Source organism: Felis catus, chromosome B2 (genome assembly GCF_018350175.1).
Source record: "Felis catus isolate Fca126 chromosome B2, F.catus_Fca126_mat1.0, whole genome shotgun sequence".
NCBI lineage: Eukaryota > Metazoa > Chordata > Mammalia > Carnivora > Felidae > Felis > Felis catus.
In genome coordinates, this window is record NC_058372.1 from 96,902,135 (window position 1) to 96,928,321 (window position 26,187).

At 36.2% G+C, this 26,187-nt stretch overlaps 1 protein-coding gene across 1 annotated transcript in view; it reads right to left on the reverse strand.

Moving 5' to 3' along the window:
- Positions 1–26,187, reverse strand: part of SEC63 (SEC63 homolog, protein translocation regulator) — a 74,382-nt gene that overhangs the window by 14,230 nt on the left and 33,965 nt on the right. The window contains exons 8-18 of the mRNA XM_003986424.6: positions 25,461–25,569; positions 23,114–23,208; positions 22,877–23,009; positions 21,201–21,293; positions 20,264–20,418; positions 17,858–18,005; positions 14,703–14,785; positions 11,664–11,723; positions 11,290–11,463; positions 6,677–6,835; positions 2,261–2,362 (exon numbers count right to left, since the gene is read on the reverse strand). Coding sequence (XP_003986473.2) covers positions 2,261–2,362; positions 6,677–6,835; positions 11,290–11,463; positions 11,664–11,723; positions 14,703–14,785; positions 17,858–18,005; positions 20,264–20,418; positions 21,201–21,293; positions 22,877–23,009; positions 23,114–23,208; positions 25,461–25,569 — 1,311 coding nt within the window. The remainder of the gene's footprint in view (positions 1–2,260; positions 2,363–6,676; positions 6,836–11,289; positions 11,464–11,663; positions 11,724–14,702; positions 14,786–17,857; positions 18,006–20,263; positions 20,419–21,200; positions 21,294–22,876; positions 23,010–23,113; positions 23,209–25,460; positions 25,570–26,187) is intronic.

Genomic DNA, 26,187 nt, shown 5'->3' on the forward strand with positions numbered 1-26,187 from the left:
CAGAATAAATAAATCACAAGTATATGATTAATTCAACTTCTGCTTAACCCAAAGTGGACTACCATAATAGGTATGTGTGTGTGTGTGTGTGTGTGTGTACATATATATGTATATTTGTCTACGTGTGTGTTGCACAAAGTGGATAAAAACATTATAATGGACTCAAAATGCAGTATTAATTTCTGCACCTTATGGGCCAGAGTCTCAGTCACAATTACTTGATTCTGCCACTGTAACATGAAAAGAGTAAGTGTGACTGGGTTCCAATAAAACTTCATTCATAAAACAGGCAGGGAGGCAGACTTGTCTACAGGCAGTAGTTTGTCAATGCCTGATTTAAAGCCACATAGACCGGATTATTTCACTTCTCTAAAACCCTGCTTTTCTTCTCTATTAAATGAGGAGCATCTACCTCAGGCTGTGTTGTGAAGATGGACTGAGATAATACAAGTAAATTATATATCAGAATGTCTAGCACATTGAGTGTGATAATCACAATTATTAATGAAATGATCTCATTACTAGAACACACATGTAATATAAGAAGCACGGGAGATGTTTAAGAATGTGCGTATCTTCTTTACCTCTCCACTAAGAGAATACCTTTCCTTCCCTCTCCCAGGCTATTTGATTAAAATGTGATTCATTCAAGAATATTTATTAAGAAGCTGGTGAATATGAATCCACGGCACTGTACCTGTGCCTAGACTCTTTGATGCACACGGTGAAAGTGGAAAAGATGTTCTACCATGACTTATTCACACTTTCAACACAATAGCTTCTCTACTGTGTGAGATTCCCCACCATTCTTAACATATTAAGCATAATGAGTGAGTTTCAGTTACATGTAAGTCAATTATAAGCATGTAACTTTAAGCAATTTAAATGGGTAGTGTGATAGTTAGGGTAGCTCTACAGGTACACGGGAAGGTAGATAGGTAGACATTAGTAAAATCCTAAATAAATTTTGTCTGATAAGTGGTACTTTTCGAGATGTTTACCGTGTAGTTGTAGATTAAATTAGGAAAAGGCATTCTCAGGGCTAAAATGTTCTAAGGGAGTGAATGGATGTTTTGCTTATTAACTAAGCATGGTCTAAAATGAACTGTCTGTTACAAGGGTACAAATTATGCAGCTTATAACATCCCATGGCACTTTTAAAACCAATCAATGAGTGAAATTTACTCGCTTGATTTCGGGAGTCTTGGGGTTGGCAGACTACCACTGCAATGGGCAAAATGCCCCTAACAGATGGGCTAACGCTCACGACACGCCAGAAGATCAGCAAGCACATTAACACGGAATCCTGGGCTGACTTTCCTCCAAGTCAAAACAACAGTCTGCAGAGCCACTCATTTATTATTAGGGAAGCCAAATTACTTGGGAATTTGCCTTCAGCAGCCCCCAGCAACTCTGGATTGACATTCTAAAGCAGAAAGCAGATTTATACATGAAATCACCTGCCAAACATGAGTGCCGAGCATAAGATTCTGCGGCCAAGCTGTGAGGCAGTCGGTGGAACAGCTTCCTTGAACTAAGAGGCAACCAGTTCTCGACCTCTGGCCAGAGACAGAATCATTGCAAAAGCAAAGCATTGTGTAAATTCCAAATTCATTTGAAAGACAAACAACTCAAGGAGACCAAAAGTTGAGCAGGCCACAACCACAAAGTAAACAAGGACAGGAGAACAAATAGCACTGCAACAATCTGTCCTGAGCTTGGGGCTCAGTCATTCTGAACTCTTACTGAACTCAGCTGGTCCCACAGCCCATGGGCTTGCCTATTCCCGGGGACTAGGGCCAGAGCAAGTGCAGTGGCTCCAGGTGGCCCGTACAGAGCCATCAGAGAAAACTCATGGGAAAAATTTAAGAACTTTTTTCATTTTATTTAAAACTCGACAGAAGTGAGAGACTCACAAAAGCTGTGTAATCATAAGCAAAATATGCATTTGTCTGACAGACTGCCTGAACTACTAAAGAGAAATCAGCAGTCAGCACAACCTTCAGTAATATAGGCACAGAAAAGACAGAAGCACAGGAAACCATATAAATACTTAAAAAGTTAAAATCCTCCCATTATAGACCACATTCACTAAATCTAATTCATACTGAAATGTATTCTTCAAACTGTCACCTATCAAGAACAGACCACATCAGCACATTTGAGCCAGTACACACCATGGAGGGATAAAAGGCAACTGAAAAATACCTAAAGAGAAAGTAGATGGAATAAGGAAAACGCTGAGTCATGAATAACTCACCTCGGGAAAGTAAAGACTATAAACAGGATGTGTTATCTTTGATTTGGTTTCCAGTAGAGCTCTCTCCTTTCGCTGTATACTTTGTTGTAATTCTTGCCACTCCTAGGTAAAGTAAAAATCAAACATTTGAAATCATTTTGAAGTTTCCATCTTCTTCCAGCTATTATTCCTGACAATGCTAACTACTACTGAGTTCAGTCCCACAGACCTGATCATTTCCCTGCTGTAAACTTACAACACATCATTTCATAAATCAAATCTAAGCCCTTCGGCATCAACTACATGGGTCGTGATCTGATCTGGGCCAATCTCTTCAGGCTCCTAACACTGCCTTCCTCTTTGCACTTTCTATTCTAGTCATTTCGAACTATCTTGACTTCTCTGAACTCACCAAGCTATTGCACTCCTCCTAAACCCTGTTTGGATTTGTTTTCTCCCTCTGTCTTTAACCTGGCAAATTCCTCCTATTATTCCCTTAGGAACTGCTAAAGCCTAAACCATGAGTTCCCAAATACCAGAAATTTCCCTCAACTTGAGTTGATCACTCCCTCCTCTGTGTTATCACTGTACCTGGCAAAAATGTGCATAATCTCTTTTGTACTTTTGTACTTTAATGTTTACTTACAAGTCTGCCTTACCCACTAGCCTGTCATTCAAGGGCAGAAACTGTTTTACATTTGGCTTGCATTTCTGTCATCTAACACAGGGCTTGCAATGTGGCAGATAATGAATAATTGTTTAATTATTTGACAATTGAATGAATGTATTTTGGTATCTAAAGAAACTAGTCTGTCACTTCTACTAACCCTAATACTGTACTCAGAAAAGAATATGTCAACTCTTTCTCAAAACGTGGGTGGGGAAATAATTTCTTTGATAGGCTTTAATTTCCTGGCAATCAATTTAATTCCCGAAGTACAAAAACGGTCAAGGGCCAGCAACTGCTAAAAAGTCACCCTTGTTTTTCCCCACCATTCCCAAGGGCAGGTACATTACAGGCATACCTCATTTAATTGCACTTTGCACATGTGTGCTTTACAAATACTGTAATTTTTACAAACTGAAGGTTTGTGGCAACCCTGTGTTGAGCAAGTCTCTTGTGTGTCTACTGTTGCCATTTCTCCAACAGCGTTTGCTCACTTCGTGTCTGTGTGTGTCACATTTTGGTAATTCTTGCAAGATTTAAAACTTCTTTCTTATTATATTTGTTACGGTGATCTCTGATCACTGATCTTTGATGTTACTACAGTAATTGTTTTGGGGCACCCACGAACCATGCTCACCTAAGATGGCAAACTTAATAAATATTGTGTGTATTCTGACTGCTCCACCAATGGGCTGTTCCTCCATTTCTTCCCCTCCTCTTGGCCTCTCTATTCCCTGAGACACAACAATACTGAAATTAGGCCAATTAATAACCCTACAGTGATCTCTCAGTGTTCAAGTGAAAGGAAGAGCCACATGTCTCTCACTCTAAATCAAAAGCTAGAAATGATTAAGCTTAGTGAAGAAGGCAAGCTGGAAGTTGAGACAGGCTGAAAGCTAGGGCTCTTGTACCAAATAGACAAGTTGTGAATGCACAGGAAAAATTCATGAAGGAAATTAAAAGTGCTACTCCAGTGAAAACACAAGTGATAACAAAGTGAAACAGCCTTATTGTTGACACAGAGAAAGTTTTAGCAGTCTAAACAGAAGATCAAACCAGCCGTAATAGTTCTTTAAGCCAAACCTTAATCCAGAGCAAGGACTTGCCTCTTCAATTCTATAAAGGCTGAGAGAAGTGGAGAAGGTGCAGAAGAAAAATTTGAAGCTAGGAGAAGTTGGTTCGTGAGGTTTCAGGAAAGAAGGCATCTCACTAACATCAAAGTGCAAAGGGGAAGCAGCAAGTGCTTGTGGAGAAACTGCAGCAAGCGATCCACAAGGTCTAGCTGGGATAATTAATGAAAATGGCTACACTAAGTAACATTTTCCACACTAACAAAACAGCCTTACACTGGAAGAAGATGCCATCTCAGACTTTCACAGCTAGAGAGAAGTCCATGCTCGGCTTCAAAAGACAGGTTGACTCTTCCATTAGGAGCTAATGCAACTGGTGACATTCGGCTGAAGCCAATACTTGCTTAGCGTTCTGAAAATCCTAGGGCCCTTAAGAACTATGCTAAATCTACCCTGCGTGTGCTCTCTAAATGGAACAACAAAACCTGAATGATAGCACATGGTTTATTGAATATTTTAAGTCCACTGTTGAGATCGACTACTCAAAAAAAAAAAAAAAATCCTTTCAAAATAGTACTACTGCTCATTGACAATGCACCTGGTCACCCAAGAGCTCTGATAGAGACATACAGTAAGATTAATGTTGTTTTCATGACTGCTAACACAACATCCATTCTGTAGTCCATGGATCAAGGAGTAATTTTCACTTTCAAGTCTTACTATTTTAGAAAAACATTTTTTAAGGCAACAGCTGCCACAGATAGTGATTCCTCTGGTGGATCTGGGCAAAGTATACCGAAAATCTTCTCATTCACCCTTTTACAAGCCATTAAGTATATTTATGATTCATAAGAAGAGTCAAAATATCAACATTCACAGGAGTCTGGAGAACTGATTTCCAACCCTGATGGATGACTTTGAGGGGTTCAAGACTTCAGTGGAGGAAGGAGTACTGCAGATGGGGTGGAAATAGCAAGAGAATTAGCAGTGGAGCCCAAAGATGGAACTGAATTGCTGCAATCTCATGAGAGAACTTGAGCAGATGAGGAGTTGCTTCTTATGGAGGAGCAAAGAAAGTGGTTTCCAGAGATGGAATCTACTCCTGGTGAAGGTACTGTGAAGATTGTTGAAATAACAAAGGACTTAAAAGATGACATAAACTCAGTTGACAAAGCAGTGATAAGATTTGACAGGTCTGACTCCAATTTGAAAGAAGTTCTATTGTGGGTAAAATGCTATAAACAGCATTGCACGCTACAGAGAAATCATTTGTGAAAGAATAGTCAATGCAGCAAATTTTACTGTTGTCTTATTTAAAAAACTGCCCCAGCCACTGCAATCTTCAGCAACCACCACCCTGAATAGTCAGTAGCCACCAACACCTAGGCAAGAGCCTCCACCAGCAAAAAGATGACAATTTGCTGAAGGCTCAGACGATGGTTAGGATTTTTTAGTAATAAAGAATGTTTTCATTAAGGCATATATATTGTTTGAGACAATGCTACTGCATACTCTATACACTACACTACAATATAGTGTTAAACATAACTTTCACATCCACTAGGAAACCGAAAAATTCATTTGATTCACTATATTGTGATGTTAGTTTCATTCTGGTGGTCTGGATATAAGCCTGTAGTATCTCCAAACTATGCCTGCAATTCCTCATATTTTTATCCTTTGCCTTTTCCTTTTATTCCTCTCTACTTGACCCTCTCAGGCTATTCGGGGAAACTCTTTTTCTCTCCTAAACTACAAGGGTACCTTTTAGGTCAATGGCCTAGTCAGAAAGAACAGAACAACACAAACATAAAGGAATGGCTGATCAGTTTACAGTTCATTTGCAGTAAGCCTCTAAGGACCCATTATTTGTCCAACAAACCCTCTTTTCTATAGCCCATCCATAAATCAGGTGCAAACTAACGCCATACCATGAGATTTTTTTCTATTTTCTACCCTCACAATCTTAGTAAGTTCCTTAGAGACACCTCTTTTCCTTAACGTCTTATATACTTCTTGAAACAAGGTGGAATTTTGTAAATATTAGTTTTTCCCTTAACCAACCTCTAGACATTAGAGTCCACAGTAATGTTTCTTAACTCTAAACATTACCTACAACTCTGGAAAGACTCAGTTCTAAGTAACTGCTTAGACCATAACCCACCTTTCCTAACTCATTTGCAGACTCAACTCCAACAATGAAAACCATTGTAAGACACCAAACTGGCTTCGATTTAGACCCACATCCTATACTATCTAGCAACTTAAAGATTTCAGAAAATTAAGAAGTCCGGGTGCCTGGGTAGCTTAGTCGGTTAAGTGTCTGACTCTTGATCTCGACTCAGGTCATAATCTCATGGCTGATGGGGTGCAGCTCCGCGTAGAGCTTTACGCTGACAGCGCAGAACCTCCCTGGGATTCTCTCTCTCTGTTCCTCCCCTGTTTGCATGTGCTCTCTCAAAATAAATAAATAGACTAATTAATTAATTAAAAAAAAATTAAGGGGTCCAATCCTTGTTAGAAATGATTTTTCTTTATAATTCTGACCATCCCACAAAAATATTCTTACAAAATAATATGATTGTAAAATATACTGATATTATTTAAGACAAGTAAACAAAACAAATTAAAAAACAACAAAACCCAAAACAATCAGAGGTATATCACTCCAATAATTTAAACTTATAATATAAGTCTTACTGCTTCGTCATCTTTGTTTTGTTTTTCATCTTGCTCTCTATCAGAGTCTCTGTCACTACCATCATCTTTTTCACTCTGGGATTCTCTATTCGTTTCTTCTTCTTCAGAATCACTGCCTTTGTCAGAAACTTCTTCTTCATCTTCCTTTACTGCAGCTTCCTAAAAGGAAAAAGCAACCACAAAAGTTTTGAATACCTCAGTGAATATATCATTCGGAGCCCCTGAAGCTAACTTTTTGTCATTAAAATTAAATTGGCTCAAGATTATAATTTCACTATTTATACAGAATTTTAGAGAATTATAAACACATTTACTTATAAATATGTGGTAGTCAGACTAAAGACTAACATTTGGCTTATTTGTCTACTGTTATTTTATTTTTGTTTGTAAAATAAAAAATACTTTTATTTTTATTTACAAAGTATACTACCACAATGGCAAAGATGGCTCATCTTTCAAAACACCAATCATACAATATATTTTATTCGGGATGGGGAAATGGGAAGTTTATAGAAAAGTACTGCTTTGACAGTTTAGTATTATCTTCTATGGCTGACAGAATATAATGTAGTAAGGAAAGCCAATATCCCAGACAAGATACTTACTAATCCATTTCAAGAAGCAAGAAAGAGAACAGCAAATTAAATGCAAAAAAAGTCAAAGTAAATAATACAGACCAGAAATCAATTAAAGAGAAGGCAGATACACAAAAGAGAAACCTAAATAAAACCAAAAGTTGGTTCTTTGAGGGGCGCCTGGGTGGCTCAGTCAGTTGGGCGTCTGACTTCGGCTCAGGTCATGATCTCAGAGTTCGTGAGTTAGAGCCCAGTGTCAAGCTCTCTATCAGCACAGAGCCTGCTTTGAATCCTCTGTCTCCCTCTCTCTGCCCCTCCCCAACGTGTGCATGCGCACGTGTGTGCTCTCTCTCCCTCAAGAATAAAATAAACATTAAAAAAAAAAAGTTGGTTCTTTGAAAAGATTAATACAACTGCAGCAAGACTTCCATTAGGCAAGACTGATGAAAGGAAAAAGAGAATACAAATTACTAACATTAGGAATAAAAGAAACATAACTACAGATCCAAAGGACATTACAAATAAAGGATATTATCAATAACTGTCAATAAATTTGATAACTTACAGGAAATGGACAAGCTTCTTGAAAGACATGATATACTAAAATTGATACACGGAAAAAAGAATTTGCTAAAGAAATGGATTCTATAACTAAACCCTTTTTAAAACTCCAAACCCAGATGGCTTTTCTAGATAATTCTTCCAAATAATAAATCCAATCTTACACAAACTCTTCCAGGAAAAAGAAAGAAAGAATACTTCTTGTTTAATGAGGCCAACATAAACCTGATACAAAATCTGGCAAGGGTATTACAAGAAGGGAGAAAGGCGGGGCGCCTGGGTGGCGCAGTCGGTTAAGCGTCCGACTTCAGCCAGGTCACGATCTCGCGGTCTGTGAGTTCGAGCCCCGCGTCAGGCTCTGGGCTGATGGCTCAGAGCCTGAAGCCTGTTTCCGATTCTGTGTCTCTGTCTCTCTCTGCCCCTCCCCCGTTCATGCTCTGTCTCTCTCTGTCCCCAAAATAAATAAACGTTGAAAAAAAAAAAATTTAAAAAAAAAAAAAAAAAAAAAAAGAAAAAAAAAAGAAGGGAGAAAGGCAAACCAATATTCTCTCATAAAAATAAATGTAGGAATCCTAAATAAAATATTATCAAGTCCAAATAAATATGAAAAAGGATACTATGTTATGACCAAATGAATTTGTTCCAGGAATGCAAGGATAGCTTAAAATTTTTAAATGCATCAGCATAACTCACCACATTACAAAAAGGAGAAAAATCAGTCACCTCAACAAATGGAGAAATGGTATTTAATAAAATTCAGTATTGCTCATGATAAAAATTCTCAGCAAACTGGGAACAGAAGGGAATACTTCCTTAACCTGATAAAGAATATCTACAAAAACCCTATAGCTAACATCATACTTAACAGCTTGTTTCCTTTCTCCTGGAGATAAGCAAGATGATAAGGGTGACCACTGCCCCCATTCCTAACGAGCATTACACTGAAAGTTCTAGCTAGTAGAGTAAGGCAAAAAGGAAAAGGAAGAGAAGGAGGCATAAAGATTAAAAACAAAAAAGTAAAACTATCTTTATTCCCAGATGGCATGATTGTGTACATAGAAAATCTTTTTAAAAGTACCTACAAATGGTTAGAATTACAAGCATACCTTGGAGATATTGCAAGTTCAGTTCCAGACAGTAGAGCGATTAATGCAATCAAGTCAAATGACTTTTTTTGTTCCCCATTACATATAAATACTATACTGCAGAATGTTAAATGTACAAACAGCATTATGTCTTAAATCAAGTGCATGCCTTAATTAAAAATACTGCTAAAGAATGCTATCACATGAGCTGCCAGAGAGCTGTAATCACTGATGACAGATCACCATAGTGAATATAATAATAATACAAAGTTTAAAATATTGAGGGCATTACCAAAATATGACAGAAACACAAAGTGAGCAAATGCTGCTGGAAACATGGCACTGATAGATTTGCTCAACACAAGGTTGCCACAAACCTTCAATCTGTAAAAAATGCAGTATGTGCTAAGTGCAATCAACAGAAGTGCAATAAAACAAGGTATGCGCATATTGTCAACGTATGCCCCTTGATACAAGGACAATATTTAGAACGCAACTGTATCTCTACACAACCAGCAATAAACACTGAAGAATGGATTTTTTAAAAATGTTATATGCAACAGCACCAGAAAGTATCAAATGCAGAAGGGTAAGTAAATCTAATGAAAGATGTGCCATACCTCTGCCACTGGAAATTACAAAACACTGAGAAACACTGAGAATAAAGATAATAAAGATAATAATAAAGATAAACCATAATTATGAATAAAAAGACTCAATATTGTTCATGTGAATTCTCCCTACACTGAAGCACAGATTCAATGCAATCCTCATCTAAACTCCAGGAGCTTTTTTTGGTGGAACCTGCCAAGCTTATTTTAAAAATGTTGAGGGAAATGCAAAGAACCTAAAATAAGCAAGACAATTTTAAAGAAGAGTTTGAGAACTTAACACTAACATATTTCAAAACTTAATATAAACTCATCATAATTAAGACCATGTGGTTTGGAACAAGAATAGGCAAATAATCAATGGAACGGTCCAGTGAGTCCATAAACAGATCTGCACAAACATCCTTATGGTCGCTTGTTTTATGACAAACCATCACTGCAATTCTGAGAAAAGGATGATCTTGTCAATAAGTGGTGCTAGAATAAGTGGTCCATAATCCCTATCTCACACTATTCATAATAATTCAAGATGTAGCTAAGCTAAATATAGTAAGTAAAATAATATTTCTAGGAGAAAACAGAAAAATATCTCCAGGTTCTTGTGACAGGCAGAAATGTCTTCAACAAGAAACAAAAACACTAACCATAAAATTGATAAAACAGACTTCCTTAAAATTAAGTACCATCAAAAGCTACCACTAAGAGAGTAAAAAGGGCTCATATCCAGAATATATAAAGGGAACCCTACAAATCCATAAGACAACCCAACAGAAAAAGAGGATATCCAAATGGCTAGTAAATATATGAAAAGATGCTCGTTATCATTAGTTATCAAGTAAATAACAAATAAAAACCACACAGAGATACCGCTACAAATCCACCATTGTGGTTAAAATGAAAAAGAATGGTAGAACTACATATTAGTGAGGATGTGGAACAACTGGACTCAGGTTTTGCTAGTATGAGCATAGAATAGTACAACTTTGGAAAATAGGCTCTTTTCAACAAACTCAACATACACTATTTGTGACCCAGCAATTCCAATGCTAGATTCCACATACTCAAAAAAAATGACTGTCCACAAAATGACATGTGCATGAATAAACACAGCACTTTTACTCATAACAGGCAAAAACTAGAAACAACCCAAATGTTCACCAACCAAAGATAGGTAAATCGTAGTATATTCAAAAAATGGAATATCACATACACACAAAGAATGAAGAGGTGCTATCCACAACACAGATGAATGTCACGGACATAATGCTGAATGAAAGCAAACATTTCCAATTATATCAAGCTTAAGAATAGGCAAAACTGGGGCACCTGGGTGGCTCAGCTGGTTAAGTGCCTGACTTCAGCTCAAGTCATAATCTCACAGTTTGTGAGTTCAAGCCCCACGTCGGGCTCTCTGCTGTCAATGCAGAGCCTGCTTCGGATCCTCTGTCCCCCTCTCTCTGCCCCTACCCCACTTGTGCTTGGGCACGTATGCTCTCTCTCTCTCTCTCTCTCTCTCAAAAATAAACAAACATTAAAAAAAAAAAATAGACAAAACTAATCTATGGTAATAAGAGCCAGAACAGGAAGGTATGGAGGTAAAGGGAGGGATCTTTGAGAAGGGGCATAAGCAAGTTTTCTAGGGTGTTAAAGTTTTCCATCTTAATCTGGGTATCATGCATACACATATATGTAAACTTTCAGGAGCTATACACATAGGATTTGAACATTTTAGTATAAGTTACATGAAAATAAAGATAATGATAATAACAGTATTAACTTACACTCCCAACAACTCCATTTGCCTGCTTTTGTTTCTGTTGCTTTGATTGTGGTAAGGGCACAGGTGTAGGTTTTTTTTTTAAAGGTTTCTTTTTTTTCGATTTAGCAGCTTTCTTAGGTCCTTTACTCTTCTGTTGCCATCCTCCTTTTGTCCTATTCTTGTTAGTATCACCCTGCTGTAAATCACAACATACATACACACTCAGAAGTTATAACAATAGTTTCATTTGGGAGTCATAGTAATTTTTAGATAAAAATGGCTAAACTCAATGTTTTCATAAACTGAATTACTCTCCCACAGCAATATAAATCAATCAGAACTAAACAAAACATTTCCTTCACCAGGAAAGATAGGTAAGAAAAATCAAGTTTTTACCCCATCTTCTGCCGGCTGTTCCTCTGCAGCACAGATGGACTGTTCCTTTTCAAATACTTCCTGGAGGTAGAGAGAAGAAAAATATCTCTATCAACTTACATTTATCTTTCAGATAAACAAAGCAATCTTTCAAAATCTTTCAAAATAGATGACCAATACGCTTTTTAACTGGTGACAATTGGTGGGTGAAGGAAGAACAGGAGATTTTTAGCAATTACTAAATGATGTGTACAAATTTAGCAATTACTAATTTACACTTTGGAAGTTACCTTCTAAAATTATCTCACATCTGTCTTGAATACATTTGAAAAGTACAGTCTACTTAAATTTATAAATGCAATGCCTTAAGATATGTAAACTCATTATAAAGTAAAAAATATTCCACAGTTTAGAGTAACTAAGGAGGGGTGCCTGGCTGGCTGCATCGGTAGAGAGTGTGACTCTTGATCTCAGGGTCATAAGCTCAAGTACCACACTAGGGATAGAGTCTCCTTAAACAAACAAACAAAAACTTAGAAAAAAGTTTAAATAATTTAATTAAATGACTAAGAAGTGGAACACCAAAAAAATCCATATAACCTAAAGACATATCCACTGTATAATCCACTTAGGATCAGTACAAAAGCCATAAATTTGGGATTTAAATTCCAGTAAGATTTCAGTGAGAATCTATACTAGAAGACAGTAAGTGATGTTCGTTGTATTTATAAACTCCTTGGAATTACTAAAGCTAACAAATAAAAACAATGATAACTTGGGCTCTAAACTATTAGCCTAATTCAGGGGTCCGCAAACTATGGCCCATTGCCTCGTTTTTAAATAAAGTTTTATTAGAACTCAACCATGCCCATTTGTGAATTCAGTAGTTGCTACAGAAACTGTGGCCTATAAAACCTAAAACATTTATTAATTGGACCTTTATAGAAAAAGTGTGCCAGCCCCTTGTCTAATTCTATCATCTCTGCTTCATCATTTTTTTTTTTTCATTTCTTCATTTTTTAGCTAGATTCTAATACTTAAATTACTCTCAGGTACTGTTCATACAAGAACTGGAAGATAAATGGTTGATTCTTTCCCTTCTTCCAGGGCAATTTTGCTTTTTCTTCTACCAATTATCCCAGAAGTTCAACAGTTGAAGGCCAACTTTTGCTCGTTTTTCAGGCTGGGAATTCCAAAGCATGTGGGTAGTATAAATTTGGATTCTAACCCAATCCTAGCCACTGGCTTAGAATTTCCTCTTCTCCCAGAGGGCACGTCTCATCCAGAGTCCAGGACACAAATGTTTCCTTACAACCTGCTACCATAAAACCAACATCTTTAATTTGATCCTACTACAAAATATGCTTTTCCTAACTGAGGTTTTTGTTTGTTTTTTTGAGAGAGAGACAGAGACAGAGACAGACAGAGAGACAGAGTGTGAGCGTGGCAGGGACAGAGAGAGAGGGAGACACAGAATCTGAAGCAGGCTCCAGGCTCTGAGCTGTCAGCACAGAGCCCAACGGGGGGGCTTCAACCCACAAACCACGAAATCATGACCTGAGCTGAAGTCAGACACTTCACCAACTGAGCCACCCAGACACCCCACTAGAAATTTTACACACGGTGTTTAAATGCATACTAGGTTTCCTACAGATGTTCACAGACCCCAGAGTAGAACAGGCTAAGATCTGCCATTAGGTGAATAAGTAGAGTTGAAATAGTACAATCAAAAACAAGTTCTAACTTGGGAGGTAATGCAAATTTGTAATAGAAACTGAGAAAAACAAGATACAGGAAACATATACACTGTGACTGGATTTAATGAAAAGGAATGAGAAAAGTACCAGTATGTATATACACATACAACGTAAAGGTCCAGAGAGTAAATATGAGCATGAAGAAAGACATGAAAAGATATACAGAAGACTAAATTCTGGTCTGGGGCTGACAAGGGCTTTCCTGAGGAAGGTGGGTTAGAGAAGGAATCCACGATAGTAAAAACATCATTTAGCCCCACAGTTATTCATGCATTAGGGTATCTACAGTGATGCACTTCAAAATCAATAATTTCAGGGTGGTAGGACTTTAGGTCATTTTAATTTCTTCTACTTTTCTACATTGCCTGAACTTTTTTCCCCAGACAGCATGAATTTTTCACATAATTAGAAAAAAAATATTTTCACTGTAATTTAACATTTTTTAAAATAAAAAAATTGAGAGTAAATTCTCTAAAGAACTGACTAAACAGGGGCACCTGGGTGGCTCAGTCGGTTGAGCAGCCGACTTCAGCTCAGGTCATGATCTCACGGTCCGTGAGTTCGAGCCCTGCGTCGGGCTCTGTGCTGACAACTCAGAGCCTGGAGCCTGTTTCAGATTCTGTGTCTCCCTCTCTCTGACCCTCCCCCGTTCATGCTCTGTCTCTCTCTGTCTCAAAAATAAATAAACGTTAAAAAAAAAAAAAAAGGAATTGACTAAAGAATTGGTAAAGAAATTCTCAACAGTAATCAGTAATTAATCTTTGTATAAAACTTTACAGTTTAAATACTATATGCACATTGCCTTATTATGTTTTACAGGGAATTAACAAATCATCACATGAAGAATTAATCTATTTTCCAAGGGTTTTTTTGTATGTAAAAACTAATGTGAAAAACTGAAAATTTATTTAAAATGTCAAAACAGCTAAAAGGACTTGCAAAATTAGATTTTACGACTACAATAGTTTTGACTTTAAGAATACATGACTTAAAATGAGAAAATAAATAAAAGAACTTTAACATATAACTCTCTCCCCCTTTTTTCACTGCAGTATAGTTGATACACAATGTTACATTAGTTTCAGGCATACTACATAGTGATTCAACAACTCTATGCATTATACTATGTCACCACACAAGACCATTACAATGCCTTTAACTATATTCCCTATGCTGTACCTTGAATCCCATGACTTATTCCATAACTGGGGAAGCCTATACCTCCTATTCCCCTTCACTACTTAACACATAACTCTTTTTTTAACATGTAACTCTTAAAGAATAAAAGTAAGAAATTACTTACTGCCATTGTTTGCCTTGTCAATTTAACCAACACTGTAACTAGGGATCCTACTGTGATGTTGTTGCTATCTTCATCATCCAATACTAGAAGATGAAAGTAAAAAAATAAAATTCAATTTGGTACTTCAGTATTTCATGTACACATTTGAAACTTACTCAATGAAAAATAATTTGTCTATTCTGTATAAAATGCTCCACTAGATGCTTTCAACAATGTACCCATTTAATCTTTAAAATGGCCCTATGAAGGGGCAGCTGCATGGGTCAATCAGATGAGCGTCTGACTCTTGATTTCAGCTCAGGTCATGATCCCGGGGTTGTGGGATCAAGCCCCATGTCAGGCTTGACTGTGGAGTCTGCTTTAAGACTGACTGTTTCTCTCTCTCTCTCTCTCTCTCTCTCTCTCTCTCTCTCTCTCCTCCTCTGCCTCTCCCCACACCCCACGCTCGCTTTCTCTAAAATAAATAAAATAAAATAAAATAAAGTTAAAATTTAAAAAATAAAATAGCCCTATGAAGCATTGTTATTATTTCCATTTTAAAGAAGAAACTGAGGGGGCGCCTGGGTGGCTCAGTCAACTGAGTATCCCACTCTTGATTTAGGCTCAGATCATGATCCCAGGGTCATGGGATTGAGCCCTGCGATGGGCTCTGTGCTGGAGCGTGGACCCTGCTTCTCTCTCTCTCTCTCTGCCCTCGCCCCAACTCACACTCACTCTAAAATAAAAAAAGATAATTAAAAAAAAAAAAATAAAAAACTGACGTTCAAAACTAACGTAAAATTAAATGCCTGAGGTCACATAATGGCTATATTTGCACTGCCAAGTTTCAAACCCAGGTGTTTTAAAACAAAGTATAATGTGAGGACTGCTATACCACACCTTTCTTTCATACCGATATAAAAAAGGGTTCTGTTACTCTCTTAAACTATGCAAACCTCATATTCACAAGACTTTAACTATATGATCAATGACAGCCTGCCGGTCAGAAATAAGATAATTAGGACTAGTATTCCAAGTCACATTAAATTTATTTTTTTAAGGCAAAAACTTCCAAGATTTGTTTATATTAAAAAACATCTTTAAAAGTTTTCACAATGTTTTTGCAATTGTTTAATTTTTTAAAACCACATTTGCCAAAAAAAAAAAAAACTCTACACTTGCCACACATATTGCCAAAAGCTAGTAAGATAAGCTTAACACTAAAATTAGTAACATTAAATGTTAAAATAAATTACTACAACATCAAACAGATCTTATTCAAATATGTAAATAATTCATTTCACCTACAAGTTTTATCTGTAAGAGTTTTCTTCACTATGTATTTCTGCCTATAGATTTTTCTGAGCTTGTTATGTTTATTTTACATAGATGTAGATTAGCATACTCTGTTGTGGACTACATTAACACACTACCAGTTGGAAAAGAATGGCCTCCAACAAACTATCACTATCTCTCTTCAATTACTGGCTGTGAGGTGCAACAGCTAGGCATCAAGAAGGATACAATATCCTTTCTTCAATCTGGAAGTCTCCATTATCTTTCCATTATCAAATCTGGGCTACACATTCATCAACACGGCACAGTTGTATGTGCATGAGCACTGCACACGAGTTAATAGCTATAACTGTATCTACCAGCCATTTGATGCTTTACGGTGGAGAAAAAGCCTACAGGTGATTCTATACAGCCTCTAGGCAATGTGGGAGAGAGTTCCACCATCTCCAGCACTAGATAATGCAGATGCCTTTCCTGCTTCTAAACTGCTTCTCCTCTCCCTCCATTAACTATATTACTCATATTACACATTGGGATAGCACTGTGAAAATACAGTAAATTGTCTATACACGAGGCTATGGAATGAAATACATCATGAAGTCTCCCAATGAGGTTGAATATTCTTACCTTACTTCTAACGAGAAAATTTGACATTCATTTTTCTAAGCAGCATGTACTTTTTATAGCTCCTGATTATTATCAGTTATCTCTTAAGTCCCAAATTGGATTTTACTTGAATAGTTTCTTTTTTTTTACTTGAATAGTTTCTGATTTAAATTGGTCCTAAATGAAACTTTTACTGTTTTTAAGTGTTTGAAGACTCACAAACCCACAAGGAAATCCGAACTCTTCACCAAAGCAGTCCCTACATGTATCCTATACTGCAGCCAATTTGAAACCAGACTGCAGTTTTACCTTACTTTCTCAAACACCCCAATCTTTGAGAGTCATTTATCTCTTTTCAATTCCATTAGAATGCAAACTTAGTAAGGTAGAAGCTTTGTCTAACTCACCACTGCTTCCCCAACACCCAGATAAATGAGTGGCACTCAACAGTTGTTGAATGCATGAATGACAAAACGTCCGTGTCATTCATTTCACACTTGCTTTATGATTCCTTGGTTTTAATCCTATGTTTATATCCTCTTTCCTCAACTAGACTATAAGCCCCTTACAGACAGAAACCACCCCTAACACATCCTTGTATTTTTGGTCCCACAAAAATATTCTCACAACAGTAACTTAGTAAATGTCAAAACTCAGAATAATGTTACAATGAAGGAATGGAGCAGATAATCTCTTAATTCTGTCACCACTGTAAAATACTATTATTCAACTATTATCATGGACACTCACTGGCCAACTGTGTAGGTAGAAAAATAATCTCTATATTTTCATCCCAACAGACATAAACATAGAGGCAGGATGAGAAAAACACATGAAATGTGGCACAGAACACGGTAATTTCCAAGGTTTATTTAACATGAGTAAATTGGGCTTAAAATGAATTTTAGAACTAAGCAGCTATTTCTTTCATACTAACAATATATATATATTTCAAAGATCTTTCACTACATCTGAAAATCCTTCATTCTTTAAAAAGTAAGATATTCCTAAAACTTGAACTATAGAACAGAGTCCTCAAGCTTAATCCCATTCTGAGGATCATAAAAGTAAGATTCTATAGGATTATATCAGTGTTCTCAAAACTATTAAGCATACATCATATTCTATCACAGCAAATGTGACATGTAAACCACAGTTCTGGAAAGTCTAGTTACACATTATGATATCAAATGTTTTCAGAACCTTAAACCAAATAAACAGGAGCCAATCTATCAAAAGGTCAACAATGTTCAACATGGAAACCTCCCACTTACCCTGTGATTTTATGTCCATAGTCACATATGGGAAACTCCCAAGGACAGCCATAACCTCTTCATATTTTTCATCTTCAAGGAAGTGCAGTAGATTGTGACGATCTGATTCTTTTAAACTCACCAAATCCTGGATAGTCTTAATTTTGTACTGAATTTTAAAAGAGAGAAGAAGAAAGAAAATAAGTCCTAAAGTCATAGAATTTTTCACAAAAGGAAAATTAGCATGTTTACTAAAACAAAATCCAACAACTTTTAAAAAAATGTTAAGATTACACAGGGTCCCCAACTTACAATGGTTCTACTTAAAGCTTTTAAACTTTACAATGCTGCCAAAGCAATATGCATTCAGTAGAAACCATACTCTTGAGTTTTGATCTTGTCTAGGACTAGTGATATTTAATACAATGTCATCATGATGCTGGGCAGCAGCAGTGAGCAGTAGCTCCCAGTCAGCATGTGCTCACAAGAGTAAACAATCCATACACTTAGAACCACTCTGTTTTTCACGTTCAGTATTCAATAAATTATATGAGATAGATATTCAACACTTTACTATAAAACAGGCTTTGTGTTAGATGATTTTGCCCAAGTGTAGGTTAATGTAAGTGTTCTGAGCACATTTAAGGTAGGCTAGGCTAAGCTACTGTATTTGGTAGGTTAGATGTATTCAATGCATTTTTGACTTAGGATATTTTCAACTTACAATCGATGGCTTTATGAGGATGTAACCCCACTATAAGCTGAGGAAGATCTACATACACATTTCAAAGCAAACAATACAACTTTATAGCATTTCATGGCCTTTTATCCAAGGAAATTCAAATTAAGAATTTTTTTTATTACAAAGTTAAAACAGTAATTTTTTAATTTTAGAAAAAATAAAGTTAGGAGGAAAAGACAGTAACATTCATAGACTCTTGACCCAAGCAAGAATGATTGTCATCTTCTATGCTCAGTTTGCTGACCCATATTTTCAATTTTAATGATAAAAACCTTTAAGAGTATGGATTTATCTCCAAGTGCAGCTGCATCCTTATGGTTTTACTATGCAATTTTCTCATTTTTGTTGTTCTCTAAATATAGCTGTTACTGCACTAATATCCATCTGGGCTAAAGGGATACTTAGGAGAGTGTTAATTTCCAGCCATTTGGTGCTAGTTAATTTTTACTTTTGCAGACAGGGATTAGATCATGAGGTGTGTGGAATGTCCACTTTTCTATTACAAAGTTTTCGATTAGAAATGTGAACAAATCAGGGCGCCTGCATGGCTCAGTCGGTTAAGTGTCCAACTTTGGCTCAGGTCATGATCGTGTGGTCCGTGAGCTCGAGCCCTTTGTCGGGCTCTGTGCTGACAGCTCAGAGCCTGAAGCCTGCTTCAGATTCTGTGTCTCCCTCACTCTCTGTCCCTCCCCTGCTCATGCTCTGTCTGTCTCTCTCTCTCTCTCAAAAATAAAGATTAAAAAAAAATTTTTTGTTTTAAGTGAACAAATTTATAATTGCAATACAATTACCTGAAAGGACAGAAAACTCAAATGCAAATCTCTAATATACATTAGTTCTACCTTAATATATTATCAAATCCAGGGGCACCTGGGTGGCTCAGTCTGTTGGGTAGCCAACTACGGCTCAGGTCATAATCTCACGGTCTGTGAGTTCGAGCCCTGCATCGGGCTCTGTGCTGACAGCTCAGAGCCTGGAGCCTGCTTCCAATTCTGTGCCTCCCTCTCTCTCTGCCCCTTTCTTGCTTGGTCTCTGTCTTTCTCTCTCTCAAAACTAATAAACATTAAAAAAAATTAGAAAAAAAAAATACCATCAAATCCAATGTCTGTCTTCTGCCCATTTTGTCTAGTGTATACAAAGCAATATTTAAAATGTCCTATCAGAATTATAATTTTAGTTTTTTTCTTGTATTTCCAAGTTTTTTCATTTATACATATTTTTGCTACATCTTAAGATTCATTGTTGGATCTTTACTACAGACTGCATTTTCTAAATAAGAAGCATCTTTATTTGATCTACTTATTTTTTGAAAACTTAATTTTTTTGTTCCTATTCAACCGATAAACCATTGCCCAACCTTTAAGCCAGGTATTAATGACTAGAAAGCATACACTGCACTTCTACTTTGATTATTTATTTCTGGTAACATAATATAAGGAATAAAGTGCTAATTGCTAAAATATATTGGACCCCAAAGTAGTAAAATAACTTACAGTAGGTAAAAGATTATAAAACACCTACCTAATCAAGAAATTGTTAACAGAACTACTTGAAGGATAGTTTTAGAGTGTTTAAGATATTCTAAATCTAAGAAATTCGTAATAAAGACTTTTAGAACACTTTTCTCGTTATTTAAGTAACATAACAAACTGCGTAAAACAGATTTTAAAGTGGCAAAGAATTACCTTTTTATGATTAGAAACCCTCCTAAGATTGTCCTCTTCAATGTGAGGCAGCTGCAGAAGGGGAGACTTAAACTGCTGAAGGCCTTGCACAGCCATCTGGGAAAGCTTCATGCAGTTTTCTAGGGATGCCAAAGTTGGAGCACGAAACTCCCTTTCTTAGAAAGAACAGGAGGAAAAGAAAAAACAAGGCTGGACTTTTTATACGTTCAGGAGTATATAATTCATCACGATAACATGATTCATGCGACTATCCTTAACACCTCATATTTTAAGATCATAGTGCTGACTTTCCTTTAAAAGTTATAAGATACCAAAAATACACAAATTTGTTCAAATGCAATAATCGTTATCCAGCAAGAAGCACTGATTTAACAGAAAAATTCTTTGCATCACTTCCACAAATAGCAAATTATCAGTATCAAATACTGACACCATGCCAAGAACTGACATCAGCCATAACAACAAACCACAACCATCACCTCCTTTCCCAAGAGTCTCCCTTTCCATTACTGACCACAAACTCCCTCATTCTTTTTCTTCCCCCTCACTCTTTTTTTCCTTTCATGTGAAAAACACTACATATCAAATAAATCATCGTGACGTCACTTAAAAGAATTATTTCAAACTCACTGTTAAAATACAGAATAACCTAACTCTAAAAATATTCAAAGGAAAGAAGAGGTATATTAAATATTTGCAAACAATAAGTGACAACAAACAATAAAACAATAAATTCAAAAACATCAGTTGTGATAAAGACTTTACATAATGGAAAATATAGGAAAGAAATAAGAAAAACCATGAACAAAAGTGGGAAAGCTGACTCAACCTACGGGCAGAATTACTATAGGTACTCATAAATCTTAGAACTATGAAGTGTAATCTGCATATGCTTGCAAGAAAAAGTACAACATAATTAATTACATTTCCACCTCACCTTCACGGCTTCGGGCCATTATTATTAGTTGGCAGATTACATTAACCATTTCTTGAAGTAGGGCAGGGCATTTTTTCAACATAAACTGCTGATCTGCAAAACAAGAGAAAACCTGAAACGAATGATTCTACTTTTACAATTATAACATCTTTATCATCTACAGTCCAAGACTAATACTAAATTTAAGTTGTCCCACAAATATTTCACACGACCTAGTAAGAATTTTGCAGGCTGAAGTTTCTCCTAAGCAGCACTGTCAAAAATCAGTCAGAAAATTCTAGCTCAGATATGATGTTTCAAATTTTTAATATTACAAGTGTTGGGCTTTGTAAGTTAACTCCCTTGTTTGGAGGGAATAGTCTTAAACTTAATTCTAATCTTACTATATTTAAGAACCTTAACAATTTTCTTCTTGTATACCTAAGTTTCTGTAACTATGAATAAGTCCAAAGACTAAGATTGATAGTGAATGTCAATACTATGCAGAAAGAAGAGAGGGGATGATAAAGAGGAGAAGGAAAAGGAACGAGACAGAGTCATTTTTACTGCACCTAATAGTTAACTGTTAAGATCATCCATGGGGTTGGTACTCAACCTAAAAAAATATTTGTTCCCTGTTTCTTAGATAACTGGTAAAAAGGGAGATGGTTTTATATCTGTACAGAACATTAGAATTACCAGTTAACTTGCAACTCCAATAACAATGCCTAAATAGAGATCCTTCATTCCATCTTAAGTATCCTATCTTATCATCAACCACCGATCATCAATTGGCCTTGTTTTCAAAGGCATTTGATTATATTATTGGCTTAAGAATGGCAGAGAAGGAGCTTCATTCAGAAAGAACATTTATTCCCGAAGGATAATAACTTTCTTTGAAAACTTCAAATGAAATCATGCAAGTAAAAAAAAAAAATGACAAATTCATGGTATTCCTGGAAACACCACTGTCCCAATCCACTACTTTTATTTATTTATTTTTATTTTTTTTATGTTTATTCTCTCCCTGAGAGAGAGAGAGAGAGAGAGAGAGAGAGAGAGAGAGCGCAAGAGCGGGGAAGGGTCAGAGAGAGAGGGAGACACAGAATCCAAAGTAGGCTCTAGACTCTGAGCTGTCAGCACAGAGCCTGACACAGGGCTTGAACTCATGAACCACAAGATCATGACCTGAGCCAAAGTTGGATGCTTAACCGACTGAGCCACCCAGATGCCCTACTGCTTCTCTTTTAAATAGACAGGTGGCTGCAAATACTTAGGAAGCTTTAAATAAAGATTAAACACTTTATCAGCAACCACAGCTGGAAGTGGTGGTGGTAGTTGTGGAGCTGACTGAGGTATTGATTATGAAATCCATTTTTTCTTCCCCCCAAAAGCTTATAAAATCTTTTTAAAAAGTCACTAGGAATTTTTGTATAATCTGCAACTGACTAAACATTTTTCAGAGTATTCTCTCACCTTGAAATACTAAATTTTAACATTTGCCAAAATATCGGACTTAGACCTTCAAAATATCTGTGAAGTAATTATGTAGCATAAAGATTTCTTTTTAAAAGATCCTTGAGCAATTATTTGATTGAGCAAAAAAGAACAGCAACAAAAACATTGCACCATGAAGTCTAATTAAATCCGTTGCTTTTGTACCATTAAAACCGTGCAGATATTAGAATCATAAATACCTTCTTCAAGGGTCTCAGGAATTTTCATTCTAGCAAGATGAGACAGTAAAAGAACTCTGGCTTTCAAGCTATATGGGCAGGTAAGTGGAGGCTCATTCTTCTTTAAATTAATGCTGCCAATTTCTCTGATTAGCTAGAGTAAATAAAATAATTATTAAAAATATCTATATACTGAAAAGCATTAACTTTAATACCTAAATGCTTATTATATCAAGGAATTTAGGAGACAGGTCTAACCTGAGGTATTAGAATATTATCTGTTGGTCTGCTTGTGGCATCTTTGTTATACTGAGGATCAAATTCAGAGGCTCCAGCCAAAACCATGATAAGACCTAAGAAAACAAAAGAAATATAAAGGTAAACAAATAAACTTGCTCATCTATTAATTTCCTCTCCTAGGATACTTTATTAATGTAGAGTGAGGCAGTTTTCCAATTGCGCAAAAAGCTAAAAATCATCTGAACTCCGATACTAAGTATTCATTTCTCCAACAAAAAAGAAACATTTCACTTTTTTAAAAGTGTACAGTATTACTTATCACAAGTGAATAGAAACATACATTAAGGGCCCCAAAGCAACTGGATGCATTAAAATCACTTCAAATAGCATCTGTTTCTAGATTTAAGCATGTGTTCCACAGAAACTTACTACAAAGTAATTATTAAGTATCCCATACGATGTTAATAACTATTATGTGAACAAAGGGGGCTCTATGGTTAAACAAGACTGAGAAACAATGAGTTAAAAGAGTTTTAGGTTTCTTCACTTGATGACTTCTCAGAACCTTAAGTAAACTGAAATACTCTATAATTTACAGAAATTTTTATCATGGAACCCTGAAGGGTTTGCGGGACATGTTCTTTGAAATACACATGATTTGCAGCTACATACACTATGAGCATTACTTGTTAGTCTATACAAGCTCCTTATTTTTTTAAATAATTTTTTTAAAATTTACTTATTTTGAGAACAAGAGAGGAGCAGAGAGAGAGGGAGAGAGAGAAAATCCCAAACAAGCTCCACACTGTCAGCACAGAGCCCAGTGCAGGGCTCGAACTCAGGAACCATGAGATCACGACCTCAGCTGAAATCAAGAGTCAGAGCCTTAACCAACTGTGAATCACCCAGGTGTCCCTATTCAAGCTTTTTAATGACCGGCACTATAGTCACCTATAGTCATCAATCTCACCTTCCAGCAGAAAATACATACCATGTGCTCACTAAAAGCAGGACAATGTAGAGCTTAAGGGCACAGACCCTGGAGTTTTCACTCCCTAACTAAATGATGTAGGACCATATTCTTCACCTTTCTATGGGTCTCAGTTTCTCCCAATGTGCCTGACACACAGTAAGCACAGTAATATGTGTAAGCTACCGCTATCAAATGTTTTCATGAAAACAACTATTCCTGAGACAACTATGTAAACGATACCAACACTAAAGTGGCCAAGGATATATAATCAAGCCCACCAGCTAAAAAATGCTTTTCTGATAGTACTGTATAAGGCTAAGTACCACACTCAGGAATAAAACAGAATCAAGTTCACTGATGCAAAAAACACGTTAAAAGACATTATAAACATAAAACATTTTCATAAGGGGCTAAGTTCCCATATTAATATTTCAATCCAACATAAGGAAGAATGACATGTGTGCATAAGGGAGAGTAACTCACTCATTCCTCAGAAATAAAAGATCTGCTCACTTCTCAGAAATAAAAAAATCTGTTCACACAGTCACATGACCCTGAGGAGTCTCTTTCTCATTACCAAAAAAATCAGTTAAATTGGCAAATCCAAAGTACAGACAACTCCATTTAGGTTTTGGAACAAAAATGTATTCTCCAGTGAGACACAATTTAAAAACTTTAAAATCTCTTTTTTTTCCCAGAGGAAGAGAAGCAGGGCTTGTCTATGACAGGTCTATGATTTCTGCAGAGCAAAGATTCTGAAAGGCAACAAACACTACCTACTCCAAGGATAAAATTTACAGTGTTAGCTTTATGGAATGAAAGAAAGTATCTTAAATGGAACTTTTTTTTTGCTAAAAAGAAATTCTGAAATAAGACTCTGGGAATGAAATATCCTGACAGTTTTCTTTCAGCACGCCCAAGACCTGACTTATTTTACTGAGATTAATACAGTGTAATGTACCGATTTAAGGCTTGGGAACCAGACTGCTTGAGTTCGATCCTGACTCTACCACTTAATATTTCCTTAAGCTCAGTTTCCCCATCTATCAAATGTGCTTAAAAACAGTAAAGATTAAATGAGTTAATATCTACATAATCCATAGTAATGCCAGGCATACAACAAATACTCAAGAAATATTAGCTAGTATTATTACAAAGTTAACCCACATGAAGCTTTACCACAAAATTTGTAGGGTAAAAAACATATATAGCTGAGTAAATGGAAATAATAGAAATACATGTGATAAAGGGTACCAGCCACTTTCCTCCAGCTTTAGTTATATGAACTGAGTATAAAACTGTGAACTAAAAGGTTTCCAGTGGAGTATGTATCAACTCCAAATAAATGACTCAGAAAATAATCTACTAACACAGATACTTAAATTTACTCACGTTTCATATCCATATTTCGGGTTTTATAAACAAAGTATGTATAAATCTGTGTTGTGCGTATTAGAATCTGGTCTCCACTATAGCGTATTGAGCGATACCACCAAGAGCCCTAAAACACAAATAAAATTAAACAATAAATAAAGCATCAAAACCACAATAAATATTAAGTCTAATGCAGAATATGTTACGGTCAAATTTCCTAAGCGTTCATAAAACCAATAACAATACCTGAGCTTTAGAACAAATGCCTTTGTTACTTATTTCAAATTATTTAGCAAGTATTTATACTGCCCAACACCTAAACAGCCAACCCACCTCACTACATATACATGATTAAACCATTTAAGTTTCAGCTAGAAACTGAACACAAAACAGAAACGAAACAACCCATCACTATAAAAGCAACAAGCTGGTTCCTGACACGCAGTATGGATTCAATAAATATTTGATAAGTAAGCGCAGGACAATTTTACAGTTGATATACTACGTTCATTCACATGACTCCATACAGCTGGATCCTCACATAATAAACCTATGAAGAAGGCAAGACAGGTTAATTATTAGTCTCACTATGGGACTCAGGAACTGTAAGATCAGAAAGAAAACCACCAGTCACAAAAGTAACAGTAAAATCAAACTTTATGGTATTTCCATATTGACATATTATGCAGCTGTTTTTAAAATGAGGTGTATCTCCAACATAGGAAGCAAAAGAAGTCACAGAATG